We start from the raw sequence: 20915 nt of genomic DNA, 5'->3' as shown, positions 1-20915 counted from the left end.
AAGACAAAGAACAGCTGGCACAAGCTTCTCCATCATACTGCCCCATGCTCCACCTGAGAATAAACAGGGTCAGACTTTAACAGCAGCAGAAACAACGGCGGCTCCAGCCCAGCTTCTCTTTCCCCGCAAAGGCCAGTTATCGCCACCTTTGGCACGAGCCAAGGGACTGTCAGACCCAGGGGCTTCCTTGTAAACACTCCCCAGCTAGAAGGAAAAGAAGCCAGGGCTGTTGTTACAATGAAACCACACTCACTACCCTACATTTCAAAGGCTGCCACCGTTTTTCCTTCTTTTCTTTATCTTTAATGAGAGGTTGGACGGGTTTTTAATGGGGGCTTTGCCATGGCACTGAGATCTCTGGATACCAACCCCCGAACCTCGTCTACCACTGGACAGCGACTGCGTTACATTAACAGTTTTAGCCCATTTAATCCCTCTAAATTAATACAACTGAGCGGCCAATGGGGATTGGGGGAGCTGCCCCAGCCCTCCTGCCCTGGGATTCTGCACCCTGCCTTTGCCAGGACCAGCCCTGTGTGACCTTGGCAAGTCCGAATCTCTGTATTCCTCAGATCGTCATCTGCAAAATGGGGCCAATCCTGATGGCTCAGGCCGCTTGGTACTGCTCTGAAAGCAGCCTGACCAAGGCCCAGCACCTTGACGGATGGCACCAGAGCATGGGGGATGAAGGATGCTGGCAAGGTGGCGGGCCGGGGACTGGGTTCCTCGGCACGTGTTCCCAGCCTCACAGCGGTAATGGAGTGGCTGGCCGGGCTCCAGAGCTTTGGAGAAAATGTAATGGCTTATCGACCTGGCACTGGCAGGAGCTGGGGAGCAGAGATGCTTCCCGAACTGACAGGCCTGGGGACGGTAAACAAACCCCGCATGTAAACAAGGGGGTTCAGCCCAGCGTGAGAGGCCCTGGCACTGACCCCCAGCCCAGCCATTCCAAGGCGCAGACAGAGAACTCAATGGGCCTGACAGCAGGGCTGGATTCGGCCCAGGACAGCTAGCTGAGCCCTGGAGGGCAGAGGAGGCAACCAGCCAGAGAGCGAGCATGCCACACAGGAGAGGGACTGCAGGAAGGAACAGGAGCCATGGGAGTAATCCCAAGAGCAAGATCTCTCCTGCTTCCAAGGGAAGAGGGGAGGCTCTGTCACTTGAGACAGCCCAGTGGTGGCGAACGGGGAGATACGGGGAGTGATCCTGCCCGGATTCTGGGGCAGTCTGGTTGTTAGCGACCCCCATCTCCCATGGAGCTGGGATGAGCCCACTGCTGGGTTGGGGGCACTCCTGCTGCTAAACCAGAGCCCCCAACCCACCACCGTAGGCATGGAAATGCACTGATCTGGAATAGGAAGGGGCCGTGCATGCTGAGTGCACATTAAGCAGTGAGGGCAGGTAATGAGCTGAGGTTAGCAAACGAAGGGAATCATTAACGAGCTGCAGAGGAAGCCTAAGAGACTGACCGTGCCCCAGAGCTGGGGGGGGGGGAGGGGTTGATGGACCGGATGGAGCTGCTTTCTGCAAAGAGACAGCCCATTTACCTGCTGCCCATGGTCATGCCCCTCCCTGAGGCCAGTAGGGGACCAGGGGGGATGAGCGCCTCAAGCCACAGGTCCTGCACCTTTGCGAGAGCAGCTGGCTGGGACGGCAGCCTGAGGAGACTCCATCCATGTCAGGGCAGCCTGCTGCAAAACCCCAGCGGGGAGAGGTGGGCCCAAGTCCAGATCTCCTGGGCAGAGATGGGCTACAGGCTCTGCCACTGTGCCAGGCACTGCCGCCTAACACACAAAGAAGGGACGCTGGGGGAAGCGGGAAGGAGCAGACCCAGCTGGTGCTGCTGGCCAAAGGCTGAGAGAGAGAGAGAGACAGCTGCCTCTGCCCCCCCCCCCCCAGCCCCCAAGCTCTGGCACGGATGAGAAGTCCAGCCAGTGCCATGAGCTCAGAGCCCAAGAATGCCCGGAATCTGCCACCCGCCATGAGGCAAAGAACGTTCCTTTTGTTGGCGCCTTGGCACACGTGCCGCACCCCACTGCCGGCACCTCGGAGAGCCCACTGCCCTGGATCCTCCCCAGCTCCCCCGGGGCACAGAGAGAGGCTGAACACCACGGTGAGGGGCTGGGCTGAGAGACTTTATGGCGGGGAGGGCAGGCTCAGGGGAGGACTCTGGAGCATGTGGGGGATCTCCCCCGATACCTCTGGATGTACCCCGCTGCCTCCCCACCTCTTCGCTCAGCAGCTCCCTGACTCAGGTTGACAGTCCCACCCCCTACCTAGGGTTTATCACAGCTTTGATCCCTTCTGTTGGTGGGGAGGGGCCCAGGGCCCTGTGTGGGGCAGACTCTAGGCCTGGGTTGTGGGGAGGAGGAGCCAGGCCCTGACCACCGGAGCGGCAGCCTCGGGATACAGTGATTGCATTGAGGGAACAGTGCTGAGGAGCCCAGAGAACTTTGTGCGCAGGGCAGAGGGCATGGCCGGGGCAGCCCAGGGAACAGAGAGACCTTTCTCACAGCAGATCCCGCCCCCACGCCCATAGAGAAAGGGAAGCTCCCCGCTCCAAACCCCCAGCAGACAGAGAGGATCCATCAGCCAGTCTAACCGCCCTGCCCCTCCCACACACACACCTCAGGCTGGAGAGACGCTGGGCATGGCTTCACTGTAACTGAGGGCCACTCAGCTGGACCAGCCTGGTGTCTCCTTACTTTTGGGGTCCATGCTCAGCGGGGAGAGGGATTTGGAGCAGCGGTGGTGGAGAATGGGCTAATGGGCAGGCTGGGGCATCTGCCTGGAGGGGGCTGGCAAGGGAGAGGACCCAAGCAGGCAAAGCTGGCTTTGTTTGCACTAAGCCAAGCTCTCCCTGCTTTGAAGAGTCAGGCACACAATGGAAGGCGGCTGGGGATTGGAGATCCTGACTCCCCCGCCTTGGAGGCACGGGGAAGGAGGGGGGCTTACTCCAGACCCACAGCGGCCTGGTGAGTCTTAGGGCAGGTCCTAATGGGACAAGAGGCCCCAAGACTCGAGCACACAACTCAGCAGAGAGCCCAAGGGCTAAACGGCCCCAGAGCTCCCCTCACAGCCACCCATGGGGCAAGCTTGCCTAGGTTGTGACTCATCTCATGCCTAAGGCTGCCAGGCATCAGCTGAGCATTTTCCAGTCCTAAAGATGAGACCTACGGGGCTCTGAGCACAGCGGGCACTGGGCCCTTCTGGCCCTTCGTGCCTCGGGCCTGCAGGCCCTGCCCTGGGAGAGCGGCACATTCAAAGGCCCCATGCTGGCTCTGCCGCAGCCTGGGCAGGGCGCCAACAGGGGCTCACAGCCCCCCACCGCCGTGGCGAAGGCAGCCGGCAGCCTGCATGGAGCCATCCTTGGGATTCCTCTTGGGAGGAAGGTCCCCAGTCCTGGGGAAGAGGCCAGTAAGGATGGGCGCGGCATAACCAGAGCAGGGCCCCGCAGGCTCGGTGGAGGGGCAAGGGCAGGAGTTGGAGCCATGGGGGCAGGGCCAGACGCACAGCTGTTTGCTGTTAGCCACCTCTGGAGGCAGCGCAGGGAGAGCCCAGGAAAGGAGCCCTAGAGAAAGGCTTTGTGGGCAGTGAGGGGCAGCAGCCACCATGGCTCGGCCAGTGGGGCCACAAACCAGACTGGGGACTGGCACGACGGGAGCATGGCTCCTGGTGCCCGGCAGCCCCGAGTGTGGACCCGTGCCCGACAGGCTCCACCGGCCCATGGCAGAGAACAAGGGGGTGGGAATGGCTCCTGCACCAAGGGGTCTGGGATTCAGGCCACCCCCACAACGGAACAGTAATTTCCCAAAACCCACCCCCACTCCCATCCCCTCCCCCAGCAGAGAGAGGGCAAGAGAAGCCAGCAGGCATCGGGCCAAGGAGGCCACCAGCAGACCCTAGGGGAGGCTCTCAGTCAGCAAAGCTGCACCGATAATGTCAGTCACCAGAGAATGCCCTGGACCCTCTGAGCAGCAAGGAACCAATCTCATTCGCCCTTCACCATGCACAGGACACCCTGTCCCCCAGCTGCCCCAGTCCCAGCTTCTCCCAGCTCAGGGTACAGTAGGGAGCAGGGCAGGAGCATGGGGAGCTCCCAGCCCCTCCCAGATGGATCCTGCACAAAACACATGGGACCAGCATGGGCAAGAGGCAGAGAACCCCCAGGAAATGGCCTGTCAGCTGCTCACCAGCAGCTATCAAGCCTCAGACCCAGCAAGCACATTGCACCCTTTTCTCCCAGCTGCCTGGCAGGGTTTCAAAGAGAGCCCTGCAGATTTACAGCTTTCTATTGCAAGAGAGCGGTTAGCTCCTGCGCCTTCCAAGCTGGCTCTCGAACTTCTGGCCTGGAGCCAGCACTGCACACGAACAAAGATCGGCCTTTTACACTTCAGGAGGAAAAAGTACCCCTCCTCCCCTCCTCCTGCAGAGCCCTACCCCCTCCAGCGGGGCTGAGGTGGGCAGGCAGGGGGGTCAGCTTGATGCTTGGAGCCAGCCTTGCACTTACAGGAGTCCTGAAACACTTCCCAGTGGCCAGGCTCGCCCACAAAAATATTCATCAACCAAAGCCCTGATTGATGGGCGCCAGCCCTGCCCCCACACCCTAGCTGGGCCTCCTCATCTGGGTCATTTAAAAACAACAACCCCGCAACAGTTCCAGGCCTGGGAGAGCAGGGTGCGCTGGGGGCCTGTGGCCAGATGTGGGAGCGGAGGTTTCCAAAGTGCTCCTGTTGCTGCTATGAAGCAGCTGCTGGTACTTTCATGCTACTTGTCGGATCACTGCCCTTAACACTCCGCGTGGCCCAGCCCAGGATCTCACACAGGGGGGGCAGGATCGCTGTGCCCCGTTGCTCAGAGGAGGGTGCAGGGAGGAGAAGCGTTTTGCCCCACACCGGGAGTCACGAGAAGTTTGGCATCCTGACTCCCACTCCCTTGAATCAACTAGTTCCACCCCTACTGCAAGTTCCAGTTCACACCCCCTTCCCCCCGCGCCCCCATTCCGGTGTCAGCCCTTTAAATCTGCACGGGCCCTGCAAACTCTCCGAATGCACATGCAACGGCAACAAGCCACACAAGGGCTGGGGTTCTTCCAGCTGCAGGCCTGGAGAGCCTGTACTGGGGGTTCTGGAGAGGTGTCCAAGGCACTGCAGCAGCATTCAATGCTGGGGGAAGATGGGATATCGCATGGGGCACAGCCGGGCAACCTTACCCCTCGAGGAACATGCCCCTGCCCTGACCTGAAAGGGTGCCCCCAGCCTGTCTCTGCCGCTTGTTCTGTCCTCAGCCTGCTGGCAACAAAGTGCAGCAGATACTGCCCATCAAGGACCGGACCAGGACCCATCCGATCACTCTGCTCAAGCCACTGAATGGCTGCGAGACAGTAATGGCTCTGAACTGGGGAAAGGCTCCCTATCCGGTTCCTAGCCCTTGCACTGCTTTGGGTGACCGACTAGCCACGACGTGCAGAGGTGCAGCTCCGATGGCTCGGGGGCTGGCAGTGGGGTTTCACACGGGCTCATGGGAGCAGAATGCGTCCTGGGAAACCCTGAATCACAAGGCGAGTTCATGAGGCTGTGCCTTGATTATCTACATTTAGCTTGCCTGGGAGCAAGACGGGATGTAAACTTGGCCAGGCCAAAGGGACAGGACTTCACAGACCCGGCTAACTGTCTCTATGGAGCCCAGAGCGTGGGCTGGATAACAGAATACCCGGACACAACCTGGGGAGGAGATCGTCTCTCAGCTGAGTGCTGACCCGGGGACGGGGCAAGCCGGCCCAGTGGGAACTGCTGAGCTCTGGCTGATGGGAGAGGAGGCAGCTGTGAATGGAAGGGGAAAAAATACACAATCATACACAGGCTAACAAAAAAACAACCAGCAAGGAGAGAGGATAAAAAAAGAACAAGTGAGAAAGGCCAAGAGAAACACAAGGCTCCGGCGAAAACTCCATAGAAGGGAAAGCCATGGCCAGCTCCCAATAGACCCGACCAGCCCTGGATGGGAATCAATACAGATTCGCCATGCTCCGGCCCACCACAGCCTCCGCTGCCCACCTGCCACCCCCCACCCCCATGGCCCTCGTGTTGGCTCACACAGCTCCCCTTTCCATGAGCCTGAGGCTGGAAGCTCTTCGGGCCGGGGTTGCTTGCTTTGGCAATCTGGGTAAACAAACAATTGCAGGAGCCCAGCAGGATCATGGCTAGTGCTCTACACCCCCAGAGCACTGGGCTGGCATGAGCCACTCTCCTGGGAAGGGGAGAAACCCCCTGTTTTACAGGTGGGGATAGCAGGCATATGGAGAGGAGAAGCAACTTGCCCCAGGTGGCTGCGTTAGTGGCCTTGGCTCTGACCTCACTCTCAAGGCTTTGCTGGGTGCCTCCAGCCCCAGAAGGGGTCAGAGACACCTCAGGACCATCTGGAAAAGGGGGCGAATGATAAAAAGAAGTTGCCCTTATTCCATTCCACCCCCTTGCCCCATCTCCAGACTGAACTGCTTACCGCTCCTGCCCTATCCAAAATACGAGCCCCCGATTATCTCCGTGCTCTGCCCCCCACTCCAGGAGCCCTGTCTGGGCAGCCCATGCTGTGTATGGCGAGATCTCTGCCCCAAGCCTGGTACGCGCCTGGTATTTGGCAGCCCTGCGCTTGGCTGCCTAGAACTAGGGGAGACGCGTGTGTTGGCTGGGGCAGGGGGCCAGAGCACAGCTCCAACATTTCGGCCCCGTGCATGCCACCAGCTCAGCGCACGCAGCTCAACGCCCTGGTGGCGGCAGCCATGCCCATGCCCACCCTGGCGCTGGAGTTTCAAGGCACCAGGTTTGCAAGGAGGAGGTCGGCAGCAAGAGAAAGATAAAAGAGGAAGCTGCTTCCCTGTCCCCGCAGATTCGTTGTCTGGGTGGCCACGGCAAGACCACCCTGAAAAAGAAAAGCCTAGCCCTGGCACGTTTCCTTTGTACCATCTCTCTCTGCTGACCCCCCCAGCAGCACCAGCAGAAGAGTTCCAGCCCTTCCCCATCATACGAGGGGGATTTGGGGCAGGCAGCGGAATTCAAGGTGCTGCTGCGGCAGACAGGAATCCAAAGCTTGGGAAGTATTTTACAGCACAGCTTCAGGGACGAGGGTCCCGTTTGCCATATGGGAAGAGCCTGCAAATTCTTCTCTCCATCTAACGACAGGGATTCCCCCGCTGCCCTAAACCAGCACGTCTCTTTCTGTGTTTGGGGAAACGGCATCGCGCCCCCTGCCAGCTCCGACGTGTCAGTGACCCTAACAGGAAAGCTCAGGAGGTCACAGTAGCTGGGTAAGAGATCAGTCTATATGGAAGTGATGGGTTGGCTGCCTAAACCTGTGTGTGAAACTCCTGGGTTCTTTGGCACCAGCAATTTGAATCCCAGCAGGACTGGACCGAACCCTCCTTCTGAAGCAGACACCATGCAATTTTGCGTGTGGGGTCTCCTAAACACCCTTCAGAAATAATCACAAGCTTTGTCTAGTCTGCATGGCCATTAAGACCCCCCATCATTTCATAAGAGCACAGGTTAGCTCTCATCTCCTTGGCTAAAGTTTCCTCTCTTATTGTGCTGTATAGCTGCCATACCCCACCCCAGAGGTGGCTGCATGCCAGCAGTGCTGTGTGGAAGCCGTTTGAAATGCACACTTTAAAAGGGACACTGTTAACTGGAATTTTTTTTAAATTGGTTCATTGTTAAGAAATGCATGTATCCTGAGTGGTGGTTTATAACCACTCACAGAGGAGCGGAGGCTAAGGGAGAAAATGATCATACATGTGAAGCAGTGAAAATAACTCTATATAAGGTGGACAAGTAACTGCAAGAATATTGTTCTAGACTGGCATTAAGCGCCTTTATGTGACCAGGTCACTGAAACAATCACAGCCTCCATCCAAAACACAGTCTTGTCACCACCCAAATCAAAGGCACCCAAGGCACATTTGGGCAGAGGGATTTTGCTAGCTATTGTTTTGTGAAAGTTTGTGTCTGGGGAAGAAATAGCAGAAAAGACCAGAGAAGCTGAGATAAAAGACAGCTAGGAAGCACCTGGCACAGTCAGACCAAGCACCGGGAATGTGGCTCTGCGAAAAGCCAAGAGACTGAGCTTTTGGGCAGAGTACAGGAAGGATGAGGGGCTTGGAACTGTGAGCAAAGAAACTGTCTCCTGTTTGATTGTTGCTGTGTTCAGGGAAACAGGACTTTGTCCATTCTTTGCAAATAAACAGAGTTGAATCAAAGATCCCTGACTCGCTCATCAGTTTCTCCTCCTAACTGGAAGACCCAAACCCAAGGTTTTTGGCTACCCACTCAGGCCAAAAGGGCAACACGATTGTTTTTCCTCTCTCTCTGTTAAGCACTGAAGACTTGTCTTCAGATAGAAAGTGTCCTGGCTTAATCTACATCAGTTTGAAAACTGCTCATATTGGTTTCAAACGGGTTCTCTTGGTTGAGCCTGAACCTGTCCCTTTACAGATAAACTACTCTAAATCAGGTTCAAACCGATATGAGCATCCAGAGTCGCACCTGATTAATTCAATCACTATCAAATCACACCTTTTATTAGTCCACTATAGCTCCCTGTTTAAACCAGGCTGGAGTTTTCAGATAGAAACGTGATTCGCAACCCCCCATGTCTCCTTTGGCCCTAGATTAGGGGAGACACATACCACCCCTGAACTCCAGCTGAAACTGGCTCCCGCTAGGCATAGGCAGAAACCCTCCATTTATGAGTTCGGTCCAGTGCCCAAAAGCCAAGAGGCAAGGGCTTCCACTCTCTCGCCCCAGGGTCACTCTGCTCCTAGCCCCTTTCCCCGCCCTCTGGGCCAGACAGCTGCTCTGGGTGCACAATCCCCTTCCTGAGCTTCACTTTACAAGGAGCGCAAAGCTGTGAGGGGCTGGCTCCCCAGCCCCCTAAGCCCTGCTTTGCCCAGATGCCCCTCAAACCAGCTTCGCTCCGGGGGGAGGGGGAAGACCTGGGCGGAATCGGCCCCCACCCTGGAAACTGACCCCAATGGAGCAAAACCGGGCTGCGAGAGGCACTTACCGCTCCACCCAAGCTGTCGCAGGGGAGAGGTCAATTTCCACCCGACCCCCCAACCACCCCGACACAGAGCCGCGCCCTGCGCTGACCCCTCCGGATCAAGGAGCGGTGCGAGGAGGACCTGAATGCACCAGCCTTGTGCTGCAATCCGGGGTGGGGGAGTTGGCAACCCCGGGGCAGGGGGCTGGCTGGGTTTGGATCAGCTTCTCGACACGAGCCCAGCGCACGTGGAAACTCCCAAGCTGAACTGGTCTCAGACACACAGCCCGCCCCCCCCCCCCAAACGCCCCCCCCCCCCCCCGCCCGGGTCCAAGGCACAAAGAGTCGGAGCTAAGCCAGCGGGGCGCAGCATCCTCGCCGCAAACTGCCCCGCGCTCCCCTCTTCACCAACGGGGGGGGGGGGGGGCCGGGGGCACCGCACGGCTACCCCCCCCCAAAAAAAACCCCAACCCCCGCACACAAGCCCACCCAGCTCCGCGCACCGCGCCTCGGGAACACAAGCACTGCCCCCCCCCCCCCCCAGCAAACCTGTCCCCGAAGCCCCGGGGGGGGGCCACGAGCTCCCGCCCGCCCCCCCCGAACCCCCTCGCCCCGCCGCCGCCGGAGGGTCCGATCTGCCGGCGGGGAGAGGCCGCGGCCCGCAGCCCTGTGGGTGCGCGCCCCGCTCCGGCTCACCTGTGGCGCCCCAGAGCAGGAGCCCGCAGGCGAGCAGCAGCCCCGGGCGCCCCGCCGCCCCGCTCCGAGCCATGTTCCGCAGCCGCAGAGTGAGGAGCGGGCGGCTCGGCGGGTTTGGAGAAGCCCAGGGGCTGACGTCAGGGGGGAGGGAGGAGGGGGCTGGACTGGGAGCTGGTCCAAGCAGGGGCCACCGGCTGCACCGAGCCAGCCCATATCTCCAGCCCCTGCCGCACGCGGCAGCGCCCCTCCTCAATCCCTCCAGCGGGGCTGGGGGCACCACGCGGGGGCGGGGGAGGAGCTGTCCCAGGGAGACAATGACCAGCGCTGGGGGATGGGGGGGTATTTCCGGACCCCTTTAATGACACAAAGGTGCCTGCGCTTTACCAGGGCCCCCGGCCGCTGCTTTCCCTCCAAGCAGGAAAACCAGGCATGGTCCTTCCCCTGCAGTCTCCGCAGCACAGCAGCTGGTTTGCTCTGTCTCTGGGACCCCTTCCCCCCAAGTGAACGGTGGAGTTGTGGCTGCAGATTTGGCTGGGAAGATGCAGGGTTGTCTGTCCAGCCCCCCTAAGCTGGCTTGTGTTCCCAGCCCAGAGGACAGCTCTCCCTTGGCTATTTGCAGACACCTCTTTTATTGTTGCCCTGTCAGTTTTGACTCTGCACCTTAGCCTGCTGCAAATAAACAGATCAGTCTGTCTGGTTGCAACCCCCAGCCCCTAAGCTGCCAGACTGCTGCAGGAACCGGACAGCAGAAGGGCCCATACAGGATGGTTTCCTGCTGAACTTTTGCTAGTCGAGAGGCTTTGGTTTTTGAGATTTTGGGTCGTTTTCTCCTCTCCCATCCTCTGTCCATCTTGTCTACTTAAGCTGCGGGGGTGAGGAATCTTTCTCATGATATGTCTGGGCAGCACCTGCCACAATGGGGCCTGCATCTGCAGTGAAGCTGCTTCAACACAGCCACGATTTGAAACAGTAAACAATCCAAGCAATGAGGCTTCCATTGAGACCATCCTACAGCTGAGCAGATCTCGCTGCTTTCCCTGTTATCCAGCCAGTTTTTCCTAACTTCATCCCACGGCTCCTTAATACTCACCGTGCGCCACCTTAAATCATTCCTCCCCTTCACACGCGGCACTTAGCTGCAGACAGTTATCATGTCTCTGCTATAAGTAAATAACATCAATCCCATGTCTCCAGGTTGTTCTCGAGCCTCATAAATAGCCCTGTAACTGGAAACTTAGAGGAAATGCTTTACTGGGTCTGGAAACAGTCCGTTTTTCAAGTGCTTATAACTCTGTTACTGGGGATTTAATTCCAATTTAGCCTGAAAAATTGCAGCTTGGATGGCTCAGCCGGTTTGGGGTTACAAATGGAGAGGGAAAGTTTGTAGCAGCTGGCTCCTAGGCATCCGAGATGGAAAAAACCCATTGGGGTGCCCTGGTTATCCAGCTGAGCCTAATGTAGGCTTGTTTCTTTAAGATATGTACATCTGATTTTCCACACTGGGGTTCATCCCATCAAGCTGGGACCCTGCTACCATCTAGCAGTGTGAGAAGGGTGGTAGTCATGATCCCCAACAACTTGTTTGCGACCTCCAGGTTAAGAACCCCATTGCCAGTGGTTCGCCCAGTCCGGTTTTAAATGTCCTAAATGTTGGGGCATCTGTAATGACCACCTCCCGCCATGGGTCATCAGCAGGATCCCCAGCACTGTCTCTACCACCAGAGGTAAAGGGCTAGCTGTGGTAGCAGTAGTAGGCTGTTATCCTCTATTGATAGAGGGGATAAGGAACACAAAGCCAGTGTGTTACATTCTGACCTCTTCTCTTGGGGGACTGTCCCACTACCTATTAGACCTCTTTGCTGGGTCATTTCTCCTGATAATCAACCTCTTTCCCCTTTCTTAATCCTTGTTACACCCTAACTCATTCCTCTCCATCACTATCTATCTGTATAACAGGGACGCCTTGAGGTCCCAGATGAAATCCAGACCCCGCTGGGGTAGGCGGAAACCAAATTCTCTTCCCTGTGTTACTGAGACCAACGTTTGGGACTTGAGTGACCCTGGAAGCATTTGATTTAACAATGATATGTTGGCGGTCAGTGGGAAGTTCTTCAAAACCACAGTGCCTTGTCTCTTACCCCTATGGATAGGACTAAACTTAAGTGTCCTCCAAAGCTCTTGGCCAATTTCTCTGGACACACGGACATCAGCAGAGATGCACTTGTTTAGATCTGCGAAGTCCATTGGCCCAGATCTTCAGAGATATTTAAGCACTTAACTCCCACTGCCTGACACTGTCCCAGCCATTGGATTGCAGACAGGTTCTTGCCTACTTCAGCGGGGTACCTGGGCATCTGCCTACCAGTTTGATAGGTAGGATCGTGTTGAGAGGCCAGGGTTGAAATTTGCCTCTTGCTGCCTCTCTGGGCATAGAGGAGTCTCTGTGGGCCAGGACAGACGCTACGCAATAACTGTGCATTGGACACGTGCAAAGGGCTGAGTTAGCCCTTGGTCCTTTTTAAAATCAGAAGGAAGGAGTCCAGAATTTATCTGGGGGGAGGGGGGGTGTCAAAGCAGAATCAGATGAGTTTGCTCTTCCGAGGGCCTGTCTGTACACCCAGAGTGATGCAAGATGACATCATAAAGCTCCTGTGTTACATCACAGCATCGTGGTGAAGCTGCCCATCTTTGTCTCCCTGTTAAAGGTGCCCGCCCCTGGGTCGAGGCAGCCTGGAAAGCAACGCCAGATTGGCTGAATCTCTCCTTTTCACGCTCATTCAGCAACACCCGGATTCCAGATTGGAAACGGCCAAGCACAATGGCTCTGTGGAAAGCCCCTTTGGCCCTCGCCCCCTCCCCCACCCGCCCCGCCACCCTCTTCAGCCAAAGCACAAAGCCTCCCATGCAGCTGTTGAATCCTGTGCAGTGCAGCGGCTGTGGGAAAGTTGTTCTTAGGCCTGTACGGGTAGGGAGAATGCACCTGAGCCCATGTGGCTGGAGGAGCCTTTGATCACTGCCAGAGCTGTGCAAGGCCGTGATTACCCAGCAAAAACTGCCTGTCCCAGGAGCCCCCACAGGGCACGGCTCCCCCAGACTCATGGCTCCCTTGCTCCTGGGCACCACCCTGTCACTTTCTGTGCCCAGCACGTGTTTGACTCGGCTCTCGTAGCTGCAATGTGGCTCCTGTGACAACAAGCCAGGGATCAGTCTGTGGGGAGCTGGGAGATGAAAATGGGCTGAAAGGCTGTTAGCCTCAACCCCAAAGCTGAGGCTGTCCTGCCTTGAACAGCTCCCCCACAGTATGCTCTAGTGGCTAATGAGCCAGGACTCCTGGGGTCCATTCCTGGCTCTGCCACTGCCTGGCCAGGTGACCTTCGGCAAGTCACTTCCCTGTGCTGTGCCTCAGTTTCCTCATGTGGGAAATGGGGGTCGTAAGGCCTAATCAATGAGATGCTCTGTAATGCACTGCCAGACCCTTGCCTGGATGGTGCGAGAGCAGGGGATGGCACCATGACTACCATGCCCTTAGAAGCTCTTCCCAGTTCCCCCCAGACCTGAAGGGCTCACCCTGGCCCCAAGGACTACACCTGGCTTTACTCAGCAGCTCCTGGATGCAGTAGAAAGCCCCCCCATGCCAGCCCTCAATGCTTGGTGTCTCGGAGCCTTTGCCTCATCTGCCTTTAGCCTCTTCCCTGCTCCATTTGCTTTTCCTAACACTGCGACTGGGATTCATACCCCACCTGCAAGGCTTCCGTTGGCCTTCCTCTCTGCAGCTGCAAAGATACATATCAGCATCTCTCTGAAAGAGGGAGGAGGGGCAGAGGAGAGAGAAGGAGAAAGGTTCCAATGGATAAGGGGGGCGGGGAATGGAGGTAAAGGATCCACACTTGCATCTGAAAAGGAGGTGGTAAAAGGCCAAAAAAACCAAACAAACCAAGAGTTGTCCAGCAGTGAGAGCTGGAGGGTTGGGGTTCAGGACTCCTGGGTCCTCTTTGCAGGTCTCAGACATGGCCTGTTTGATGATGAGAGCTAAATCCATAGTCCAGGACTCCTGGGTTCTGCTCTTGGCTTTGAGACTGATTCATTGCATGGCACGAGGCAAATCACTTCCCCTCTGTCTCTTCCCTCTGCCTGTGGCTTTCTCTTCAGCTCTCCTCTTATTCGTTCCCCCTCTCCTTCCTTTCTCTGTGTGTGTGTATGTGTGTGTGTGTGTCACACAGCAGTCCTTCCCATGCCCTTCTTCTCTGCTTCTAGATGCATTTCTGATCCACTGTCTCTCTATCCTCCCCCTTCCTTTCCAGGACAAATGGGTTTGGATGATTCATCAGAAATGAACAGTTTATTCCAAATGAGATTAGTTGTTTAAAAGGGCATAGTTGGTTGGTTTGCCATATGACTCCAGGTACTGGCTGCTGATAGCAGCTGGAGCCTCGAAAGCAGACCAGGAGCAGGTTAGATTGGACAGAAACAAGTGGAAGGGAATTTATTTGACACCTGGGGGAAGGCAGCTGCAAACTTTACATGTAAGTACTGTTCCAGCCATGCTCTTCAGACACCCTCATAAGGACATACTCAATCAACTGACACAGGAAAACAAGGTGCAGCCAGGTATTTTGATGCAAGCAGGCGGGTGGACGCAGGTACACAAACAAGCATGCACACAAATGTGCCCAGACACACACCTGCATGCAAACACATGGACATGCCCACCACGGAATGCCCCCCCAACACACACACATAAGTATGCCTGCACAAATAAACACTCACCAATATATGTACAAACACACAGACACACAAAATTGCAAACACACAAATGTACATACACACAGAGAAATGCCCTCATAGAAACATGCACACACAAATGCCCCCTACACATCCATGCCATGCAAATATTGCACAACTGGGTGCCCACACACACATCTCCACACACAAAGGAGGTGTCTGAAACAGCCAGTGGATGAGGGCAGTGTTTTGGTCACATCCATCTCCCCCTTCCCAGACAGACAGATGGTGCTTTCCACTGTGCAGACAGACTGGGATTCCAGAAGGCTGATTAGCAGCTCAGTGTGTATTGACCAAGGGCCAGTTGCAGGAGAGATGAAATCATTGCTGCTGGTGGATGGTGGCAGGGCTCTGTTTTGTCTGTGGCTGGAGCCAGAGGGTGTACCTGGGAAACCCAAAGCAATACACTGCTCCGGGGCAGGATTTCTCTCCCCCCCCCACATTGTTTGCATGCTTGGCTGAGCCCCAAGAGAAACAACGGGGCACGGGCAGGGGCGGGCAGGGTAGCAGCGAATGGGTGGGCTGGGCATGGGCAATCTGGCTGCCCAATGGTGTCAGCTATGGCACAGCCCAGTCAAGGCACAGGGAGACGGCACCTCCAGATCCTGGGACAAAACCCTGGGAAACCATGGCCTGTCCACAGACAGCATCACAACAACTGGCTGAACCCCCGTTAATCCACTAGGAGCTCTTCCTTCTACATCTCCAGGCCAGGGGTTGTGCAACTGGGCGCACACCACAGCCTGGAGGCAGCGTGAAATTCCGCCGGGTTCCTGGGAAAGATGGGGAACGCATGCAGGGTCCCAGCACAGGGTAGAGGAGGATGCTTCTCGCTGGGGACCAGAACGCTCTGAGTCTCTTGGTCTTTGCTCCCTCTCACCTTATCTAGCTTCTTCTGTTTTATTGGCTTGTTTAATGGCTTTGGCTGGAGCCCCAAACAGGCAAAGCTGCAGAGTAGGGGCAGGCCTTCTGGACCTGCTTAGACAGCTGGCAATGGCACATTCAAGCCGGACTCTGAGGTCCGATCCTGCTCTCGCTGAGGTCCGTGGCCACAGGAGTTATGCTAGGATATGCTCCGGAGACGCTTTGTAAAGAGAGAGGGAAATCATTTGCAGGAAAACTTCCGCAGTCCAGATCTCATCCCCTGACACCCACGTCTGCCAGCTCAGCCTACGGGGGCCTGTCCTGCCCCACAGCATAGGCTGCCCTACAGCTAAACACACACGTCATGGTGTCACCCATGGCAATAAACACAGGGCCTGATTCTCCACCAGTGACACTCCATTATCCAGTGTAATGGAGCAGGCTTTAAAGGGGAGGGTAACTAGGTTCATGAACTCAAGCTAATTTTGTATCCCTTCAAAAATTAGCCCGAAAGAACCCAGGAGTCCGAAGCCCTGCTGGGCCCCAGCTTGAACCAGTGAATATGCTGGGCCTGATCCCCTGTTGTCCTGCACCTCGGGCAAAGGATTATGTCAGCACAAAGTGGGGGCATAATGCAACCATTTTAATAGAACTCAGCACTGGTGTAAGTGGCTGCGCAAGGTGCAGAGCAATAAAGCAATAGAGAATCAGGGTCACCATGTCCCAGGCAACATAGCAGAGCAGCTGATATGGGACTCAATTAATAAAGAGCTAAAGGAGGGTAACGTAATTAATGCTAATCAACATGGGTTTATGGAAGATAGATCCTGTCAGACTAACGATGTCTTCTTTTTTTTTTTTTAAGAGGAGATTACAAGTTTGGTTGATAAAGGTATTAGTGTTGACATAATGTAAGGCGTCTGACTTGGTACCACGTGATATTTTGATGAAAAAGCTATATAAACGATATAAAATCAACATGCCATATATTAAGTGGATTTAAAAACTGGCTAACTGAGAGATCTCAAAATGTAACTCTAAATGGGGAATCATCATCAAAGGGGTGTGTTTCCAGTAAGGTCCCTTGGGTATCGGTTCTTGGCTCTATGGTATTTAATGTTTTTATCAGTGACCAGGAAGAAAGCATAAAATCATCACTGATAAAGTTTGCAGAGGACACACAAATTGGGGGAGTGGTAAATAATGCGATGGACAGGTCACCGATTCAGAGAGACTTGGATTGTTTGGTAAACTGGGTGCAAGCAAACAGTGTGTGTTTGAATACACCTAAATGTAAATGTATACATCTAAGAACAAATAATGCAGGCCTTACTTGCAGGATGGGGGACTCTCTGGAAGCAGTGATGCTGAGGAAGAGTTGGGGGTCATGGTGGATAATGACCTGAACATGAGCTTCCAGTGTGAATCTGTGGCCAGAAGAGCAAATGTGATCCTGGGATGTATAAAGTAGGAATAGAAGATATTTTACCTCTTTATTTGGTACCGGTGCCCCTGTTGCTGGAATCCTGTGTCCAGTTCTGGTGCCCACAATTCAAGAAGGAGGTTGATCAATTGGCAAGCATTCAGAGAAGAGCCAGGAGAATGACTGAAGGATTAGAAAATCTGCCTTAAAATGATAGATTCAAGCAGCTCAATTTATTCATTTTACCAAAGAGAAGGTTAAGGGATGACTTGATCCCAGTCTATAGCTATCTATGTGGGGAACAGATATTTAAAAACAGGCTCTTCATTTAGCAGAGAAAGCTAGAACATGGTCCAATGGTTTAAAGTTGAAGACAAAGTAAACAAATTCAGACTGGAAATAAGGTGTACATTTTTTAAAAGGGCGAGTAACTAACCAGGGGAACAATTTACCCAGGGTCGTGGTGGATTCTCCATCACTGGCCATCATTAAACCCAGATGGGATGTTTTTCTAAAAGCTCTGCTCTAGGAATTACTTTGGGGCAGGTCTTTAGCCTGAGTTACAAAGGAGGTCAGACTAGATGATCACAGTGGTCCCTTCTGCCTCGGAATCTATGACTTCAGAGCCGGGCATGGAACCCCTGCTACCACTACACACAGCTCCTCCCCCCCCCCCCCCCGGCCCCTATAAAGCCCAAAGCTCTGCAAGGCTCACCCCAGCTTCCATAAGAAGCATAGTTCTAGCCTGGCTCAAAAGGTTATAAATAACAAGAGGCAAACCCTGATTCAAACTGCCCTGAATTTCAATCAGATCAGAATTTACGACTCTGCCCCATCTTTGATAAACAGAGATTGAAGCAGATGTTGCAAAATCCCACAGGCAACTCGGGAAGAAAAGGGTGAGCCACGAGCTTCATCCAATCACCTTTTCAGGGTGCAGCCTCCCCCCCCCTTTTGGCCACACTCCTGAACTGTATTTGGACCAGCACAATTGCAGCATGCAAATCAACTACAGCAAAGCGATGGAGGGCTGATGTCGCAATCCAACCACCCAGTGCCGTGCCGTGCCGTGCCTGCCAGAACTGTTTGGAAAGGGAGCCGTAAGTGTCATAAACATTTAGACAATTTTCTAGGCTGTTACTCTGGCTACCGTGGGTTTGACACCATTGCCCTTTATGATTTTCATTAGAAAAATCCCATGGTTTCCCCCCTCCTTGTTAGTCTTACCCCATCCATCAAGCAAACACCAGGTGGGAGAGCAGTGACTCAGGCTGCAGACGGGACTCAGGGTTCAGATAACATTGTCCACAGCTGGGGATTCATGGGCCTGGATACCTTGGTGTTATCTGACCTTCCTGATTTGCGGCGTAGCCCCAGAGCTGGTAATTACACTTCTCTCTTGACCATCTGCATGGTGAAACTGATGCTTGTTGTGCAGAGTTGTGTACCGCAGCTGTGGGAAGATCAAGGCTGGTGTGTGCGGGGTTACAATACGCACAGGCAGAAAAAACAAACGGTTTTGTTTGGAGGCCAAACTCCACCTGTGTTCAGTAAATGTACTTAAACATGGTCAGCTTCACAGCTGCCATAAATCAATGGGAACATTCCAGTAGGGAGCAGGTTTGGGCCCCAGGAAGAGGCCTGGTTTGGGACCAGAAGTGACTGAAATATAGGGTCTCTTTGTATGGCTTTTGGAGCTACTGGGCTTCCCTGAGTTGATCCCATCTGCACTGCAAGATGCAATTGGATCAGAACTGGCAGCTGTAGATGGGACCATCTGCTCTCCCTTTCTAACAGACAGGCACAAAGGCCCCTGTTCTGTACAGATTTACACCATGTGGAAGGAGATGGAGATGCAGCTGCCTGGCCATCCTAGCTCCAGCTCCATGCATGTGTTTTGCACTTCTTGCTCACCTGACTGGCCCAGGGCTCAAACCAGAGCCTGTCCTACAGCGAGGCTACCCTGCTCCACTCATCTCTGGGATCTTGAAGATAGAGATGAGTGAGATTATCCAGCGGAGGCCTGGATGGAATGTGGATCTTCTGCTTACCCAGAAGCTTTGTTTCTGTCTGTGACTGGGGTCCTAGTGGATTTATGGCTATTTTCCTCATACAGATATTTGGAGAAACCATCCATAGGCAAATCCTGGCCCCTAGTAGACACAGGTTCAGGATTATTTCTTTCCTGTGACTGGTTTATGTCATCAACTTGACTGAACAAAGTTTTAATATCAACCCCAATCAAAAGATCCTTAGGTAATAACTTCCTTACACCAGCTATAACTTCATGTTGAATACCATTTCATTCAAGATGGATTCTGGCTAAAGCCACGCTTACAGTAAACTCAGAGAGGATTACAATATTCACACTCTGATTTGATAAATAATCTTCCTCTGACAGGTTTCAGAGGAACAGCCGTGTTAGTCTGTATTCGCAAAAAGAAAAGGAGTACTTGTGGCACCTTAGAGACTAACCAATTTATTTGAGCATGAGCTGTAGCTCACGAAAGCTCATGCTCAAATAAATTGGTTAGTCTCTAAGGTGCCACAAGTACTCCTTTTCTTCTTCCTCTGACAAAATCTGTTTTAACAAGAGTGATGTTAGAAGCTGTAATTTGCCTTAAACAGCTTTTCCCATTGACTTTTACATTCTCTGCACAAGTTATGGGGTTACCTTCACCCGAGCTCAGAGTAAAAGCATTTACATAAAAGGTGGAAGTTTTGGGGTAAATTTGGTTACACACAGACAACTGTTTAGAGTCAAACATACCAACATTGTGACAAACTGGATAGATTCCATCCCCATCTTTGTTGTTGAGAGGAACTGGTTTTTCACTATGATACAGTTCCTGTTGTTCCTTTATTCTTTTGAGTTGGAGCTTAAGTCTGTCTACTTTTGCTTTAGCTTCTAGTTCCTATGATCAAATATATGCCATTCTTTGTTCACGTTCAAACCACAGGCGTTCTCTTTCAGCAGCTTCTCCTTTCATATCAGCTATTTTTTGCTTTTGTTCAAGTTTGAACCCCTGGTTTCTTAGCACTAGCATTTTTGTTGGGTCTTCTTCCTTAGCACTGGCACTGAACAGATTTTTCCGTTCCTGGTCTGGGGCCTGGAGCCTATAGGATTAACCTGCTTGCTTATCTCTCTTCTTATAGTTTAAATATTTTGGCTTATTGTAGTAGGTTTATAGATTTGTATTAAAGTAAATTTGGCTGTAATGCAAAGGGACCTACAGGCCATATCCTGTATGTTAAGCTAAGGTAAAGTTAGCATATCTATATTAAGATCTTTTACCTAGATAAGTACCCACACTTATGTCTTAGACCTTTATCTAGACAGATAGATAATGGAAGAATGGTATAGGGGTTTCCAAGTTTGTAGCCACAGAATTAACAGGTACACCACAAGGAAAAAACTGAAATGACTAAAAACGAACATGTGTATGTACATGTCATCAATATGCACAAAGATGCTTGCCTATAGAGTAAGCGCACCCTAACGTTCAGTGGGTGAGAAATGAAATTTGGGCATAGGAGGAAAGATTTCCGGCACTTGTGCCCTATAAAAGAGGTGACCTACCTCGCTAGAGTATTTTATTTCTACTCTATCCATGACACTACTAACTATTGGTGGGCCCTACTCATTCTCTTTCAAACTTTAAGTTCCAAGGAGACAAGGCTAAGCTTGGTTTCCCTAAGCGTTTGTTCTTAGTTTTTGATTTTAAGTTTAAGTTAGTCAAGTAAACCCTAAGTTAGCTTTGATAGGTCTTAGAATTAGGTTCTTCTAAGCACTGCATCTCACTCAAGAACTGAGAAACCTGAACCGTGAGGCTGGTCCTGTGTCTCTCACCACCAGGTTACTGAGGAAAGGTGCGAGTATATTAATCAAAGCTTTGTAGCATACAATACTTTATTACCATATGTATCTTTTGAATAGCAGTAATGCAATTGTAACTCTGATTATTTTACCATTTACTTACTATTTCATTGATTTTAATAAAAAGTCTTTAAGGCTATATCTGTCTCAGTGTGAGCTTCCTGTCATACCTCCGAGGATCCTTTATAAATTCTGTGGAGCCTGATCCAGGACAAAAACTTTTATCTTCTGATCAAACAG

The 20915-nt window shown here is 53.3% G+C and overlaps 1 protein-coding gene across 5 annotated transcripts in view; it reads right to left on the bottom strand.

The window, feature by feature from the left end:
• The window catches only part of MCAM (melanoma cell adhesion molecule), a 35753-nt gene extending 25870 nt beyond the window's left edge, over positions 1-9883 (bottom strand). For 2 of the 5 annotated variants that reach the window (XM_048827725.2, XM_048827723.2), the window contains exon 1: positions 9730-9848. In XM_048827725.2, the coding sequence (XP_048683682.1) occupies positions 9730-9802 (73 nt within the window). In that variant the 5' untranslated portion in view covers positions 9803-9848. Of the gene's footprint in view, positions 1-9729 lie in introns of all 5 variants that reach the window. The other 3 variants (XM_048827724.2, XM_048827726.2, XM_048827722.2) reach the window with 3 other exon arrangements.
• Positions 9884-20915: the final 11032 nt, after the last annotated feature.

Source organism: Caretta caretta, chromosome 22 (genome assembly GCF_965140235.1).
Source record: "Caretta caretta isolate rCarCar2 chromosome 22, rCarCar1.hap1, whole genome shotgun sequence".
Lineage (NCBI taxonomy): Eukaryota > Metazoa > Chordata > Testudines > Cheloniidae > Caretta > Caretta caretta.
Note: the sequence above shows the minus strand (reverse complement) of the source record. Positions and strands in the feature narration are given on the sequence as shown.